We start from the raw sequence: 14,832 nt of genomic DNA, 5'->3' as shown, positions 1-14,832 counted from the left end.
ATCACAGAATACAACAACTGAACACTGGTAACACTGAAGCTAGCCTGAAAACAGGATGGCAACATGACACAGCTAACTGGGACACTAGACTTCAGCAGAAATCTTGGATTTCCCAACCAATTTGTTGGACCATTAAAGTGACTACCAAAAGAGTGCAGACACACTACAGTCAAGATCAGCTTTCAGTCAAGTGTCATGACAGCGCTGCTCGGTCAGCACCCTTACTGCTTGGCCTGTGAAACTGTAACATCAATAGATCCAGGAAATGTGGCATTATCTTGTCCTGCTTGATGTTAGCCATTATAGTGATAACAGGAAGTGCATTACAGGAATGAGAATCAGGAGACCACAGTCCAAAAGAGGAGACCAACCATTTACTAAAAGGTAAAAGATTAAAGATAATCTAGGCATGGCGCAATATCTCAATGAATATTTTGCATCGGTGTTTAATAGGGCCAATGAAGGTATTAGGGATACTAGCATCGTTACAGAGGGGCATACAGGATGGGGGATTACCGCATCCCAGGTAGAAACAAAACTAGAACACCTTAATGTGACTAAGTCGGGTGGACCGGACGATCTTCATCCGAGAATATTGAAGGAATTGGCGTGGGAAATAGCAGGCCCATTAGCAATTATATTTAATGAATCTGTAAACTCGGGGGTGGTCCCGTTAGACTGGAGAATAGCCAATGTGGTTCCTATTTTCAAGAAAGGGAAAAAAAGTGACCCGGGTAACTATAGGCCTGTTAGTTTAACATCAGTAGTGTGCAAGGTGCTGGAGAAAATTCTGAAAGAGAAACTAGTTGAGGACCTTGAGGTTAATGGCAAATGCGATAAATTACAGCATGGTTTTACGAAGGGCAGATCGTGCCAAACGAATCTGATCTCCTTCTTTGAGAAAGTAACAGACTTATTAGATAAGGGAAATGCGGTGGACCTAATATACCTGGATTTCAGTAAAGCGTTTGATACAGTACCCCATGAGGAATTATTGGTTAAAATGAAAAACATGGGGATCGAAATGAAAATCCAGAGGTGGATAAGGAATTGGTTAATGGGGAGAATGCAGCGGGTCGTATTAAAGGGTGCATTGTCGGGCTGGAGGGAGGTTACTAGTGGAGTGCCTCAAGGTTCGGTTTTGGGACCCATTTTATTTAATCTATTTATAACTGACCTCGGGACCGATTGCAAGAGTGGGCTGATAAAGTTTGCGGATGATACGAAGGTGGGAGGAGTTGCAAACTCGGAGGAGGACAGGGATATTCTGCAGGGAGACTTGAATGAGCTTGTGAATTGGCGTATCAGAAATAGGATGAAATTTAATAGTGAAAAGTGTAAGGTGATGCACTTGGGGATGAATAATAACAATTTTAGTTACAAGATGGGGACGCATTGGTTAGAAGTAACGGAAGAGGAGAAGGACCTAGGGGTCCTTGTGGACCGCAGGATGACTATGAGTCGACAATGTGACGTGGCGGTGAAAAAAGCCAATGCGGTCTTGGGGTGTATTAGGCGAGGTATATCTAGTAGGGATAGGGAGGTCCTGCTTCCGTTGTATAAGGGCGCTGGTGAGACCTCATTTGGAGTACTGTGTGCAGTTCTGGTCTCCCATGTTTAAAAAAGATGAACTCAAACTGGAACGGGTGCAGAGAAGGGCGACTAAGATGATCAGAGGAATGGAAAACCTGTCGTATGAAAAGAGACTAGAGGAGCTTGGGTTGTTTAGTCTGACAAAGCGAAGGCTGAGGGGGGATATGATTGCTATCTTCAAATATATCAGAGGGGTTAATACAAGGGAGGGAGAGGAATTATTCCAGCTTAGTACTAATGTGGACACGAGAACGAATGGATATAAACTGGCCGTGGGGAAGTTCAGGCTTGAAATTAGACGAAGGTTTCTGACCGTCAGAGGGGTGAAATATTGGAACGGCCTTCCGAGGGAAACGGTGGGGGCGACGGACCTGTCTGGTTTTAAGATTAAGTTGGATAAGTTTATGGAGGGAATGGTTTAATGGTAAAACATAGTAGCCAAGGAAGACCAAGCAATGGTACATGAATAGCATAATGGCCAACAAGGGTCAGGCTAGAGACTCTTGCCTATATGCTCGGGGTATTACTGATCGCCATATTTGGGGTCGGGAAGGAATTTTCCTCCAGGGTAGATTGGCTGAGCCTCTGGAGGTTTTTCGCCTTCCTCCGCAGCATGGGGCAGGGATCACTAGCAGGAGGGTCTCAGCCAATTGAAGTCACTAAAACACAGGATTGGGGACTTCAACGGCAGAGTCCAGGGAAGGGTCTTGCGGCCTGCATCATGCAGGGGGTCAGACCAGATGATCATAATGGTCCCTTCTGACCTTAAAGTCTATGAGTCTATGAGTCTATGAGTAACCAACTACCAATCAATTTAATGCCTTTTGGCAAAGCATTACTGTACCTTTGCCTGAGCCCACAGTCGTGTGATCAATGGCCAGCCAGCAAAGGCAATGAGACCAACAGTAAGTGTAGAGCGGTAAAAAAAGCTGAAAACCTAATAAAAAATTTCAATAAGAAAATGAAAAACAAACTTTAATAAAAGCAACATTTCCTCAAGCAGATAAAAAGCTAACAATGAGGTCCTTTATAAATACATAGTAATAAAGTACTTACTAATATTTCAATTCCCAGAGCACCAGCTACTAAGAATCCAATAGACTGACCCAGAGGAAATACCAAGAGCAATGACGCAAGGTCTTGAATAACTCTGAATCTGTTTAGGAAGATTGCATAGGATAATCATTATCTTTAGTTAAAACAAATTAGACAGGATCACTGCCATAAATTAGGAGGTTTAAGAGTGTAAGTGCTCAGAAGCAGCCCTCATTTTTTTAACTTTACACATTGACACCATCAGAACTACCTTCATGTGTATGGACTACTGAGTTTATGAATATTTACATTAAGTTCAGCATCCACTGAAACTGATGAAAAATTCAAAAGCGTTGACAAAAATATGCCTGGTTAGCTTTATTAGTGTCTACTTAAACAGGTCATTAACTAAAAGCCAATAGTAATGTACAGTTTTCTTTGAATAATACAAACAGCCAATATGTCAGGCAGGTAACGGCAACTGCAAACTTACAAATATTTCCATAATCGAGAGCATTTTTTCAGCATAGGCCAGAACCATCAACCAATTTTGCAGAATTAGAACCTGATTCTGAATAGTGCTGGGTGTCCTCAATTGCAGTGGGGGTTGAGAGTGTTCAGCACTTTGGACCAGACTTAGTTTGAAAAATCACTGAAAAAAGGAACATTTTGCCCAACTTATGAAATCAGTTTCTGCAAATTCCTCTCCAACACATCGGGAACTTGCTCCAGGGGCTAGAGTCTAGAGGCAGCTTCTCCCACACACTGCAATGTTATTTTGGTTTTGGAGGGTATGAGACCATTTTTATTGGTCAAAAAAATTTCCAAATAGAAGAGGTATCTACTAGAAGGGCCAAATATAGCTGTCAGTTTGGAAACCCCACTTCACCTGCTAGGGAGAGATAAACCAGAGTGTCCTGGAAGGTCCTGGAAAATGAATACTTCATAAAAGGAAGAAAAACATTTCTCAATGACTTTTGCATAATTTGATTGTCAACAAAGGGCAGGGCATAGAAGACGAGCGAGATGAGTTTATGAATCAGCTTGATTCTTTACTTACTCTTTCACAACTGCATACCATACTGGTACCGGTAACAGACAATATATGTAATACGTCCACGGACAGGTTTGAATCAACAGGAAAAAAGCTATTAATACTCCAATAGCTGCAAAACCATACAAAAGGAGAACAGTAGATGCCTGAAATGCAAATGATTCATATAAACATTCCTGAAACAGTACTCTAATATTTCAAACTTCAGAATACTATTTCCCAGTTATCTGATGCACAGTACATCAAACATTATTCCAAGAAAGCAGCTAAACTAATGTACAAGGCGGCTCATCAGCAAACTGTATAGTGTTTCCAGGCAGAAAAATACTTAGGAATGGCATTTAAACATATAGGGCTAAAATTTTCAAGCAAAAAGACTTACAGGAAACTGCACATGAAAAATGTGTGTGCACAAACAACACTGATCTGTGCATGCACAATGTACTTGAAAATCGAAGGGAGTTATAGTTACTCAGAATTTTGGAAAATAAGGATGCTTCTATTTAGGTGTCTAAATATGCATTTAAAAAAATACATTTTAGCACCCAAGTTTGCATAACATTTACTATGTCCAAAAGTTTCAACGTAAAATTCCATGTGCACATTTGTTTCTTTTGTGTAAGAAATTAGTAGGAGAAGAAACTTCAGTAATCAAACTGGAATACAATTCTTTAATTACTATTGGAAAATCCAACCCTCTTTTCAGGAACTACGGACTGATTCTCCACAGCCTTCTCTTACGTGAGTAAGGTTTTTCTGTGTAAGGCAGGTCTGCAAGAAGAGGCTTCAAGTTTGCATTTATTTGTTGAAATTAATTTATTTGGTATTAATCCTCTTTTTTCTAAACCTTTTTGAATTTTGATGTTCATACAAGAAACCAAGGGACGTGGCTATTTTTATTTATATTGTGATAACTCCTAGAAGCCACAGCCCCATTGTGCTAGCAACTGCAGAAACTCATCACAAAAGAGATGAGCCTTGCCCTGAAGAGCTTACAAACTAAGTATAAGACTATAGACAAGAGATGGCTATAGATAACTATTGTTTAAAAGCTTCTAGACATAGCTAGCCCTGTTAATGATTTTAAAAAATTGGGCTTCTCCAAAGAATTTATAACCTAAAGAGAATATTCCTTTTAGTAGGGAAGAGAGATTGCACGTTGTTTTATCATGCTTGTTTATTGCGGAATAAAGGGCCTGTACGAAAGAGGAATTTCAGAAAATATAAAACTCTGATGTACACTTAGAAATGGATGAAATTTTCTAAACTGGTATTTCTTAAAATAGCACTAGTGCATATCCATCACCTCTATGTCTACAAAGAGGAACATTAAATAAGCATTTTCCTTTCTTGTCACAGCTTTTATTTACATTGATTCAGGAACCACTCACTGTAATCTGGGAACATTCTGATATTTGAAAAGTTTTATTAAATATTTTTGTTCCGAAGCCCATTACAACTTGACATAACATGCAAAAGCCTTAGGATCCAAGGGCAGTCTTTGGCACATTATATGCTGACAAAGCCTAAAAAAACCAACAACCCTATCTATTGTTTTTGTTCTATAAGTTGTGTCAACTTCTTTGAAGGAGTAAAAATATATAGTGGGATATGCAAACATATTAAACATGTAGGGGAGAGCAGACCAGGTAGCTAGTGTAAAACATTCATTCCTCTTCCTTCCCCTGTAATTGACATAAAACTGTCTCTATCTAAACCAGAGGTGGGCAAACTATGGCCTGCGGGTCACATCTGGCCCGCAGGGCTGTCCTGCCCAGCCCCTGAGCTCCCAGCCGGCCCCAGCCCCTGCCCTGCTGCCCCCCAGAACCTCAGCTCACCGTGCCACCAGCGCAGCGGTGTGGCTGGCTCTGGCCGGGCAGCGTGGCTCAGGTGCAGATTTACAAGTGAACACAGGGTGCCCTGGCACGGCCCCCCCAACAACAGGGGACCCCAGGGTCCGGGCACTTGGGCAGCTCAGCACCGGTGCACCCTCCACAGGGGGGAGGGTGCACCGGTGCTGAGCTGCCCGAGTGCCCGGACCCTGGGGAGGGGGAAAGAGGAGGAGAGGGGCTGTACTGAGGGGGCAGGAGAGCAGGCAGGCAGTGCGGGTTGCAGAAGCCCATGGAGGACTCAGGAGGAGCACCAGGTGGCCATGCAGCTGGCCGGAGAGAAGCAGTGCTTTGAAGGGGAACCGCTGCTTCTCTCTGGCTGCGCAGCTGCCCCTGAGTCCTCTGCCCATGTTCGCAGGGCCACATTCTGAAAGGGGCTGGAGGGGGTGGTGGTGGATAGGGGCTGAAGTCCCAGGTGGGTGGTTAGGGGCAGTGGGTCCCGGGAGGGGACGGTCAGGGGACAAGAAGCAGGGGGGTTGGATGGGTCAGGGATTCTGAGGGGGGCAGTCAGGGGGCAGGAAGTGGGAGGGGGCACGCTGTTTGGGAGGCACAGCCTTCCTTACCTGGCCCTCCATGCTGTTTCGCAACCCCAATGTGGCCCTCAGGCCAAAAAGTTTGCCCACCCCTGATCTAAACTGATGGGAAGTATCAAATCTAAATGACTTTTAAAATAAAATTTCTGGCATGTTATGTCATATTAAGTTAGGATAAGATATGTCACATTGAAAACTGACCTAATACAACTCATTCTATCACAACTGTTAATATACATCTTTTGGCTCCACAACTTGGTCCCAAATTGCAGATGAAAGGAGATTTACATTTTCTGTGGATGTTTAAAAATAGGAAAAATTGATAAACTTAGAATTCTTCCTAAATTAAATAACACATTGTTTTAAGGGGAAGTGTTTTTGTGAGGAACATAAAAAGCCATACACAGTTTTAGGAGACGATTAACGTAAACAGTCCCATTAGCCGGTCTGGATTAACAATCACAAGAGATTTTAATGTTAAATAATTAGAATTAAGGGCGAATATGTATTTACACAGCTATGTTCTTCTGATGTTAAGCCAATATGAAAGAAGGGAGAAGTTAGTTTATATTCTCCTACCTCATACAGCATTACCAGCAAAATGGCTGTCACTAGCATTAAATTAGAAAGGCCAATATTAGGGAGAATTCCCACAAGCACCAATTTAAGCCTTCATTTCCAAAAACATTGCCCAATACTGTACATGGAAAGAAATGTGTCTGTCTGAGTGTGGTTTCAGAATGTGACTGAGCAAAATACAAGTAGTTTTCCTTTAATACAACTACACTACATTTCTAACACATGGTCATGAATGACAAGAAGTGGGAAATACTGCAAACACAGTCAGAGAACCTATGGCCAAAATTCATCTCAGTAAAATAATAATAAAAAAGAACAAAAGAAATCTGGTAAGGAGGAGGGAAAAGAGCAGTGTCATGAAAAGGCTAACAGAGTCTCCACTGATGTGGAGACTGACCTGGTTAAATATGGATACATGGTCTGTATTTCTTGACTTTAATGAATCAATGTATACCACAGTTGCTATGAACTACAAACCTACTGCAATGGAATCTGTCCAGTTGTTCTCCTCATACATTACACAATGTCCTGAACCATACCTGCAGGTTGGTGAGGGAGATTTCCCTCAAAATACAAGTAGTTCCTGCTGGCAAGGATCTTTTACTCCAGCTTTGCTTGTGGGGGTATCAATTGGCCTACTATTTTTGTACAAATAATACTATGCATGTATAAATTGTGAATTAACTGGGCAGCAACATCACTGCATATTTCAACCTACCTTATCATCGGTACTCCTAGTCAGACTAGTATGTGTCTTGACAATCAGCAAAATTACATAAGATGTCCAGCCCACAAAACCCATGACAACACTTATGCCCAAGAACAATCTGTCGTAAGTATGGTAATATGACAGTCCTTCCAAAGCAAGGCTAATCAGGGTTTTGCAAAGAGATACCTTCAGAGAAAAACAGAACAGATATCATAAGCATTTACAACATAATCAGGTAGAACATACTCATAAAATAAACTTACCAAGAAAACATAGCTAAGAAAAGTTTCTTATCTTACAGTAATTAGAATTCTTTGAGATATGTTGTCCATATATTCTAATCTTGCTGCACATGCACCCCATACACTAGATATTGGAGTCTTTTGGCCATCAGTATCCATTGGGACCATGCATGAGCCTTAGGTGTTCTGCTCCCATACTGAGGGCATAAAGGACAGTGTGGACCCATTCTGCCATTCTGTTCCTTCATCACCACAGAACCCAGATGTTTCAGAATTCTGTAGTGGGGGAGGGGAGGCGGAGAAAGGGGGCAGGTCATGGAATATATACGGACAACACACCTTGAACTCCAGCCACTGTAAGTTAAGTATGTTTTCTTTCCTCAAGTGCTTGTCCACAAATATTCCACTCCGGAATGGGAATGCTTTGCAAGGAAGCTGCATAATGGAGTGAGTCCTAATCTGAAAGGAAGGATCTAACCTAACTAGCTCATAACAGACCCTAATACATCCCAATACCCAATTGGATAGTTTCTGGGCTGATACCGCTCTACTTTTCATTCTGTCGGCAAATGCTATAAATAGCTTTGAGGAGACACTGAGGGATTTGGTCCTTTGTAAATAAAAAGGCAGGGCTCTGCAAACACCTGAAGTTTGAAGCCTAGTTTCTTCCCCTTGATTAGAATGTAGCTTATGGAAAAATACTGGTAAATGAATCATTTGGTTCAAACGGAAATCCATGACTACCTTGGGTAAGAACTTGGGATGGTGTGTGAGTGATACCTTATTCTTATGAAATATTACACTAGAAGGGCCTGCCATCTGAGTTTGCATTTCACCAATTCTTTTAGTTGATGTGACTGCTACTAAAAAGGACCTTTTCACATATAAATAACAGGGAACAGCTTGCCAGAGATTCAAATGGAGGGCTCATTAAGCTTTCCAGAACACATTATGGTCCCATGGAGGAAGTTCCCTTACCAGTGGAAAAACATGAATAAAGCCCTGAAGAAACTTAACTATAGTGGTGTAGGAAAACACCATGTGGCTCTGGACATTGTGGTCATATGCAGAAATGACTGTTAAAGGTAGTCAAAGCTGACAGATAGCTCTGAATTCTTCAGAAAAAGCTAATAGTCCAAGACAGCAGGGGTGCAGGAGTTAACGGGTTGTAAATATCATTATTCACACCATAACCTGAATCTCTTCTATTTAGCAGCATATGTTAATGTGGTGGAATCCTTTCTATTTTGGATCAAGATGTTCTGGACATCTGAGGAACATGATCTCTCTGACATCGAGCCAATAGCCAAGTGGTGAGGTGGAGGGAGATTGGATTTGAATGTAAGACATTCCCACTATTAAATCCAGTAGAAGAGATTTGAGTCCCTTTGAGATTTACCATGACGACAATGAGACTTCTCTTGAGTCCATTAGACCCTGTGCCTGATGATGGCCCAGATGTGCTCTCAACCCAGAAGGGACATATTCATCACAAAAATCTTGGTTGAGAGAGGCAAAGAAAAAAGGTACTCCCCTGCACACCTGGTTAGGATCTTACCATCTGTTTATTAATGTTAGAATGTTGTGAGGGATTAGTAGAGTCATGTCCACGTAGTGTTTGCTTGGCATGTATATCAACTTTAGCCAGCCAATAGTATAGCACGCTGTGTGATGAATGTGCAAGCGGCCATGTGCCCAAGAAGTCTTACCCAATTCCTTACAGTAGTAGGAGGATGCTTTTGAAATAAATTATGAGGTTGGACGTGGCTTCAAATCTTGTCTTGGGACAGATAGGCTCTGGCTATTGTGGAGTCTAATATAGTGATGACTGCTAGATCCTTGGTAAACACCACTGGCACTGGAGAAAGACCACAGGGCAGTACTCTGTACTGATAATAGTTCTGTCCCATCTGAAGTCTTGAATACTTATAAGGGGATGCTGGAAGTACGGAGATTGGCAGTAGGCATCTTGCAGATCAAGAACCCCAAACCAGTCTACTGAATCTAGTGATGGAATTGGAGAAGCTACGATTACCATTCTGAATTTGAATTGTCGGTTGAAGGTAATGAGCCCTCTCAAAATTCCAAACTAGTCGCCATCCAGACTTTTTCTTCAGTATTAGGAAGTAATTAGAATAAAAACCCTTCCCCCTGAATTTTAGCTAAACCTCTTCTATACTCCGAGAGACAGAAAGGACTCCCCTTCCAGATGTAACAGTGTCTCATGAGCACAGCCCCTTAAAAGGGAAGGAGAAGGGGGTAGGGAGTAGTGAATATGTGACTGAGACTATTTCATGGACCCAGCAGCCCAAGGTTATCAGGTTCCACGACTTCTTGAAAAATTGTAGATGATTCCTAAGTGCGGGCAAAGAAGGGTGTAGATCCACTAGACTGACAGGAGAAAGACACTTTACCAATCTGTCAAAGTGATTATTTTGACACAGACACAGAATGGGATGAAGCCATAGCAGAGGAGGAAGGTCGTCTTTTTTAAAAAAACTCTTTCTTGTAGGTGCAAAGGCTCTTTTTTGGAAAAAGTTATCAAATGATGGTCTCTGTCTAGCATAAATGCATGGTCTTCCCTGTTTTCCTTCAGAAGCCAGTATATAAACTCCAAGAGAGAGGGGAGTATGGCCCAGGAATCCTTCAATAAGAGAAGAGCCTTGTCAGGTTTTTGTACTAAAAAGACCCAGGCCCTTAAAGGGAAGATCTTCCATCATCAATGCATCTCTCTCAAGATGCCAGAATTTGGGACCCAGGATAACAACAGCTATCACCATGGATCAAGAGGCAGTATCAGGAGCATTCAGAGTTGCCTGAGAGGACATCCTTGCAATCAAAGATTGTCTCAGAGATCAAAGATTTAAACTGCTCCCTGTTCTTTCAAGGAGTTTGTCAATAAATTCTGAATTTTTTGGTATGCAGTGTTGTTGTAGCCATGTTGGTCCCAGGATATTACAGAGACAAGGTGGGTGAGGTAATATCTTTTACTGGACCAATTTCTGTTGGTAAGACAGAGAAGTTTTCGAGCTTACACAATTTATTGTAATTTAAGAAGTCATATCATGCCAGCACTGCCTAATAATCAGCAATTGAGAATTGCAGGCTGCAGACAAATAATTTATGAATGAACAAATCAAGCTGCTTAGGTTCTTTATCTCCCAGAATCATCCTTGGTTGTTACTGTCTGCTTTTTTTGTAAGCTGCCACAACCTCTAGCTAGCCAGATACTGGATGAGTGTAGATACTCTTCCCTGGCTGACAGCACCTAGTACCTCTTATCAGCGGTTAGAGAGAGGTCAGAGTTACGGTCAATGGTGTTTGCCAGATATGCTTTGCCAGCTGTGTATATATATATATATATATATATATATATATATATATATGGAGATATACACCTATCTCACAGAACTGGAAAGGACCCTGAAAGGTCATCGAGTCCAGCCCCGTGCCTTAACTAGCGGGACCAAGTACTGATTTTTGCCCCAGATCCCTAAGTGGGCACCTCAAGGATTGAACTCACAATCCTGGGTTTAGCAGGCCAATGCTCAAACCACTGAGCTATCCCTCCCCCCAAAAGAGCTTTATTGATGGGAAGTGCCAAAAGCTCAGGCACAGAGCCATGAAGAACATTCAAGAGCTTATGTAAGGTCTTTTGTACCTCCTCCCCTTGTGCCTGGTATCTCAAGAGAACAGGCTATATGTCTGAGCAGATCTTGGAAGCTTTTGTAGTTATCCAGGCAAAACAGGAGCAATTCCTCAGCTGGGGATGAAGACGACATAGCAGGGGATGAGGTTTTTACCCTAGAAGGTAGTGCAGAAGTGTGATGCCTTGTGCGGTGAAGATCCCAGGTGTGCCAATAAGGCCATTTTGGAACATTATATGGAAAAGAGCTTGGGTGCCAGGGAGAAAGATACCAGGGTATATACCTACTCCTATACCCATGTGATCTAGCCATGTAAGATGCCCTCAACTTTCTTCAGACTTATACAATTCAAAAAAGGACCCTCAGAGAATATGTATGGGATCCCTCCCCACTGTGATGGGAGTCCAGCTTGGAGTCTTCCTCGTTAGGAGCAGTGAGGTGTCTTGGACCTCGTTTGACTGGGAAATTTCAAAGGGGATGTGCCCTGCTCTTCCCTGGGGAGCAATATTCCGCTCTCTCTGAAAATCTGACTTTTTCAGTCCTACGGAAGTCTGAAGCTAGGCCAGCCTTTGATGATGAGGCCTGGGAGCTAGTGGAACCAGAACTCAAAGAGGCACTTTCTGGACTGAGATGGAACTTGTCCAGAAGGGTTTGCCCCACCTGGTTTAGAGGTCAGCTGCCTAAAGTAGTCTAATAAAATGATTAGGCATGCCTCTCTCACCTTCAAAGTCCTTTTAGAAAAGGACCTGCAGACAGAGCATTTGTTGGAGATGTGAGCTTCCCAAGACAAAAAAGGCAACTGGTGTGCCCATCACTGATTGCCTCTCAAGAGTGACAACACTTAAAGGTGACTTAGGATAAGACATCCATAAGGTCCAGTACAGGGAAAAAGTCCCATATCAGAGTAAAATAAAAACAAAAGTTGGTAAACTACCAAAACTATCAAATCTTTCTGACGGACAAACTATCCTAATTAAAACTATTCCTAAGTACACTAATATATATAAATGTTTACAAAAGGACTGTGAAAAAATTTGCAGAGATCAGACACTGAGGAGCTCCATCTCACAGCTAGGGTCATCAAGAAGGAATTGAATGGTGGTTAGACCTGGACTGCCGTTTATGCCTTTGATACAGGACCATGAGGATACCCAAGGAATATGCATGGCCCCAGTGGACACTGATGGTCAAAAGAGTCCGATCTCAAGGGTGTGCACACCAAGAGTAGAATAAAACATAAAAATAAGCACTTGGTGTAAACTTGTTATAATCTGGGTCTTCCTTATACCAATTAAATCTACAGACTATGGTGAAGTTAAAATAAAACAGTTGGATCAGGTGACGGGAAAAAAACAAACAGGGATGTGTGATCAGAACATGGCCCCATAGATTCTTTTTTCTAGATATGACGCTAGTTCAGTGTGTGACCTTGGGCAAATCCTTTAACTTTGCTGTAAAGTACCCATCTGTAAATGACATTTACCTACTGTATCTCACAAGAGTGCTGTACGGTTATATCTCACAGGGTTGGTTGAAATTCTTGATTGAAAGATACTATAGTTATTTTTTCAAATCTGAGCACAATAAATCCACCACCCTTCATAAAACACTGAGCCAAATTCATCCACATGTAACTGCACTGGCTTCAAAAGAGTTACACCAGGAATAAATGTGGTTCGTTTGGGCAGAAACATCAGCAACAGCAGCAAACAATTAAAAAAATATGCAAAAAAAAATTGTCACTTTTAATATGCAATCAAAATTATTGTTTAGAATTGAATGAATGGAAGCATGAGGCTTACAATAGGATTAATTTTATGTTAGTAAAAGAGTCAGTAAAAGGAAAAAAAATCAGGCGGCTACTTAAATGGAAAATAGAAAAAAGACGATGGAAGTCCAAGATTTAGTCTAAGTTTTCAAAGATTTGTCACTGTATGGTGATGATTCACTTACCGCCTCATGATATTTTTCCTGATGAATATAAGATCTTGCTTTTCTTAAAATGTTTATCTGTTCAGTATCTGAAAGCAACCTATATAAAAAATACAAAATATCCTTTAAAAAAAAATGTTGCTTTTTTGGTGGGAGGGATTGGGAGCATGAAGGAAAAGAATGTATCTAATTTAGGAACCTTAATGTAGACTCACTGGGCACTCTGTTAAAAGTGTACCATATACCCCCCAAAAAATGAGCAATTTAATCATAGGACATCCTGAGCCATTTCTCTACCTGCATGCATAAATTAGTAAATTATGTTGATACTGAATTCATTTTGAGAATCTGTATTAAAAACATTTTCTTACTTTAGAACTTCCACCTAAATGTGTCGGTGGACATTCCCTGCACCATTTGCAACATATGCATTATTACTGTTCCTGGCTGGGAGCACAGTCAAAAAAAAGTCAGCCATACTTCTACTGGCTGTACGGATGCTATAGACACATCTTTAAATGGCAAGCCCTTCGAAGCAGGGATTGTTATTTTTCTACGTTTAAATAGTGCCCACATAATTGGGCCTGAATCCCAATTGGGGCACTCTATGCTAATAATAAATAATATTACAACAAGGAACCTTTTCCTTGAAGAACTAGCATTTATCTTCACTCAAACATAGTGATCCTCTTATGGAGCCTAAAAACTGCAGGTGAATACTGACTCCATTAAAGTCAATGGCAAAACTCTCATTGATTTCAATGGAGCCAGGCCTCCACCCTAGTCTTCCTGAGAATTTTCCTGTCACACAATACAAAAGAGGGAATGGAATGGGATGGTGCAGGGTGAGCCCTAGCTCATTTTTTTCAGGGTGGAGCACTGCAATGGATCAGAGAGCTTCCATGCCTGATCACTGAGACACCCCCAACTTTTATTACTCGGTGAACTTCCTAATGCGTTCTGCCACCGCTGCTTCATTTGAGTACAGTGTTAGCGGTATCCCAAAATGTACTATGCACAACAAAAGTAAACACAAAATCTCTGCGGTTTCCCCAGAAGCAGAAGAACCAGCACTCCAGCTATGACTGGATATAGAAAATCTAAGGAGAGAAAAGCAGCTACGAGGACGGAAAATGATAAATGGTTTGACCGCTACAGATGCAGTCCAATCAGGTCAGTATCCACAGTACAGGATCTAAGGAAGACCAGCTATACGAATGAAAATGAGTAGAATCAGGTAGAGAGAATGGAGAATACTGGGAAGAGGAGGAGAAAGAAATAGGTGATTGTTGTGGACAATGAGCTGATTTAACGTCCTTATAAGGTCTGTTTTGAAATCTCAGGAAAAGAACCACTTCAGTGCTATACACACATTCATAAAATGCTCCTCTGAAAGTGCTTCATACAGCTTTGTAGGTCACTGATACTTTACAGAAAAAGCAAAATAGCCACCACACCATTGCCACTGAGCTTGCACCAATTTTGGTGCTCACAGGATTAAAATAGCCAGGTTTTAGATTGTAACATCAGGCTACACTCAAAAGATTCATAGATTCATAGATTCTAGGACTGGAAGGGACCTCGAGAGGTCATCGAGTTCAGTCCCCTGCCCGCATGGC

The 14,832-nt window shown here is 41.6% G+C and overlaps 1 protein-coding gene across 5 annotated transcripts in view; it reads right to left on the bottom strand.

Annotated features, from left to right (window-relative positions):
* PIGN (phosphatidylinositol glycan anchor biosynthesis class N) overlaps nt 1-14,832 on the bottom strand; it is a 152,897-nt gene that overhangs the window by 60,830 nt on the left and 77,235 nt on the right. For 4 of the 5 annotated variants that reach the window (XR_008444008.1, XR_008444007.1, XM_054020086.1 and 1 more), the window contains exons 13-17: nt 13,235-13,313; nt 7,402-7,578; nt 3,689-3,828; nt 2,650-2,749; nt 2,438-2,530 (exon numbers count right to left, since the gene is read on the bottom strand). The exons of the other annotated variant lie outside the window; for it this stretch is intronic. Coding sequence is in view for 2 of the 4 variants with exons in the window: in XM_054020086.1 (XP_053876061.1) it covers nt 2,438-2,530; nt 2,650-2,749; nt 3,689-3,828; nt 7,402-7,578; nt 13,235-13,313 (589 nt within the window). In the remaining 2 variants the exon portion in view is untranslated. The remainder of the gene's footprint in view (nt 1-2,437; nt 2,531-2,649; nt 2,750-3,688; nt 3,829-7,401; nt 7,579-13,234; nt 13,314-14,832) is intronic. 5 annotated transcript variants of the gene reach the window in all.

Source organism: Malaclemys terrapin, chromosome 2 (genome assembly GCF_027887155.1).
Source record: "Malaclemys terrapin pileata isolate rMalTer1 chromosome 2, rMalTer1.hap1, whole genome shotgun sequence".
Classification (NCBI taxonomy): domain Eukaryota; kingdom Metazoa; phylum Chordata; order Testudines; family Emydidae; genus Malaclemys; species Malaclemys terrapin.
This window is presented reverse-complemented; position numbering and strand designations above follow the sequence as displayed.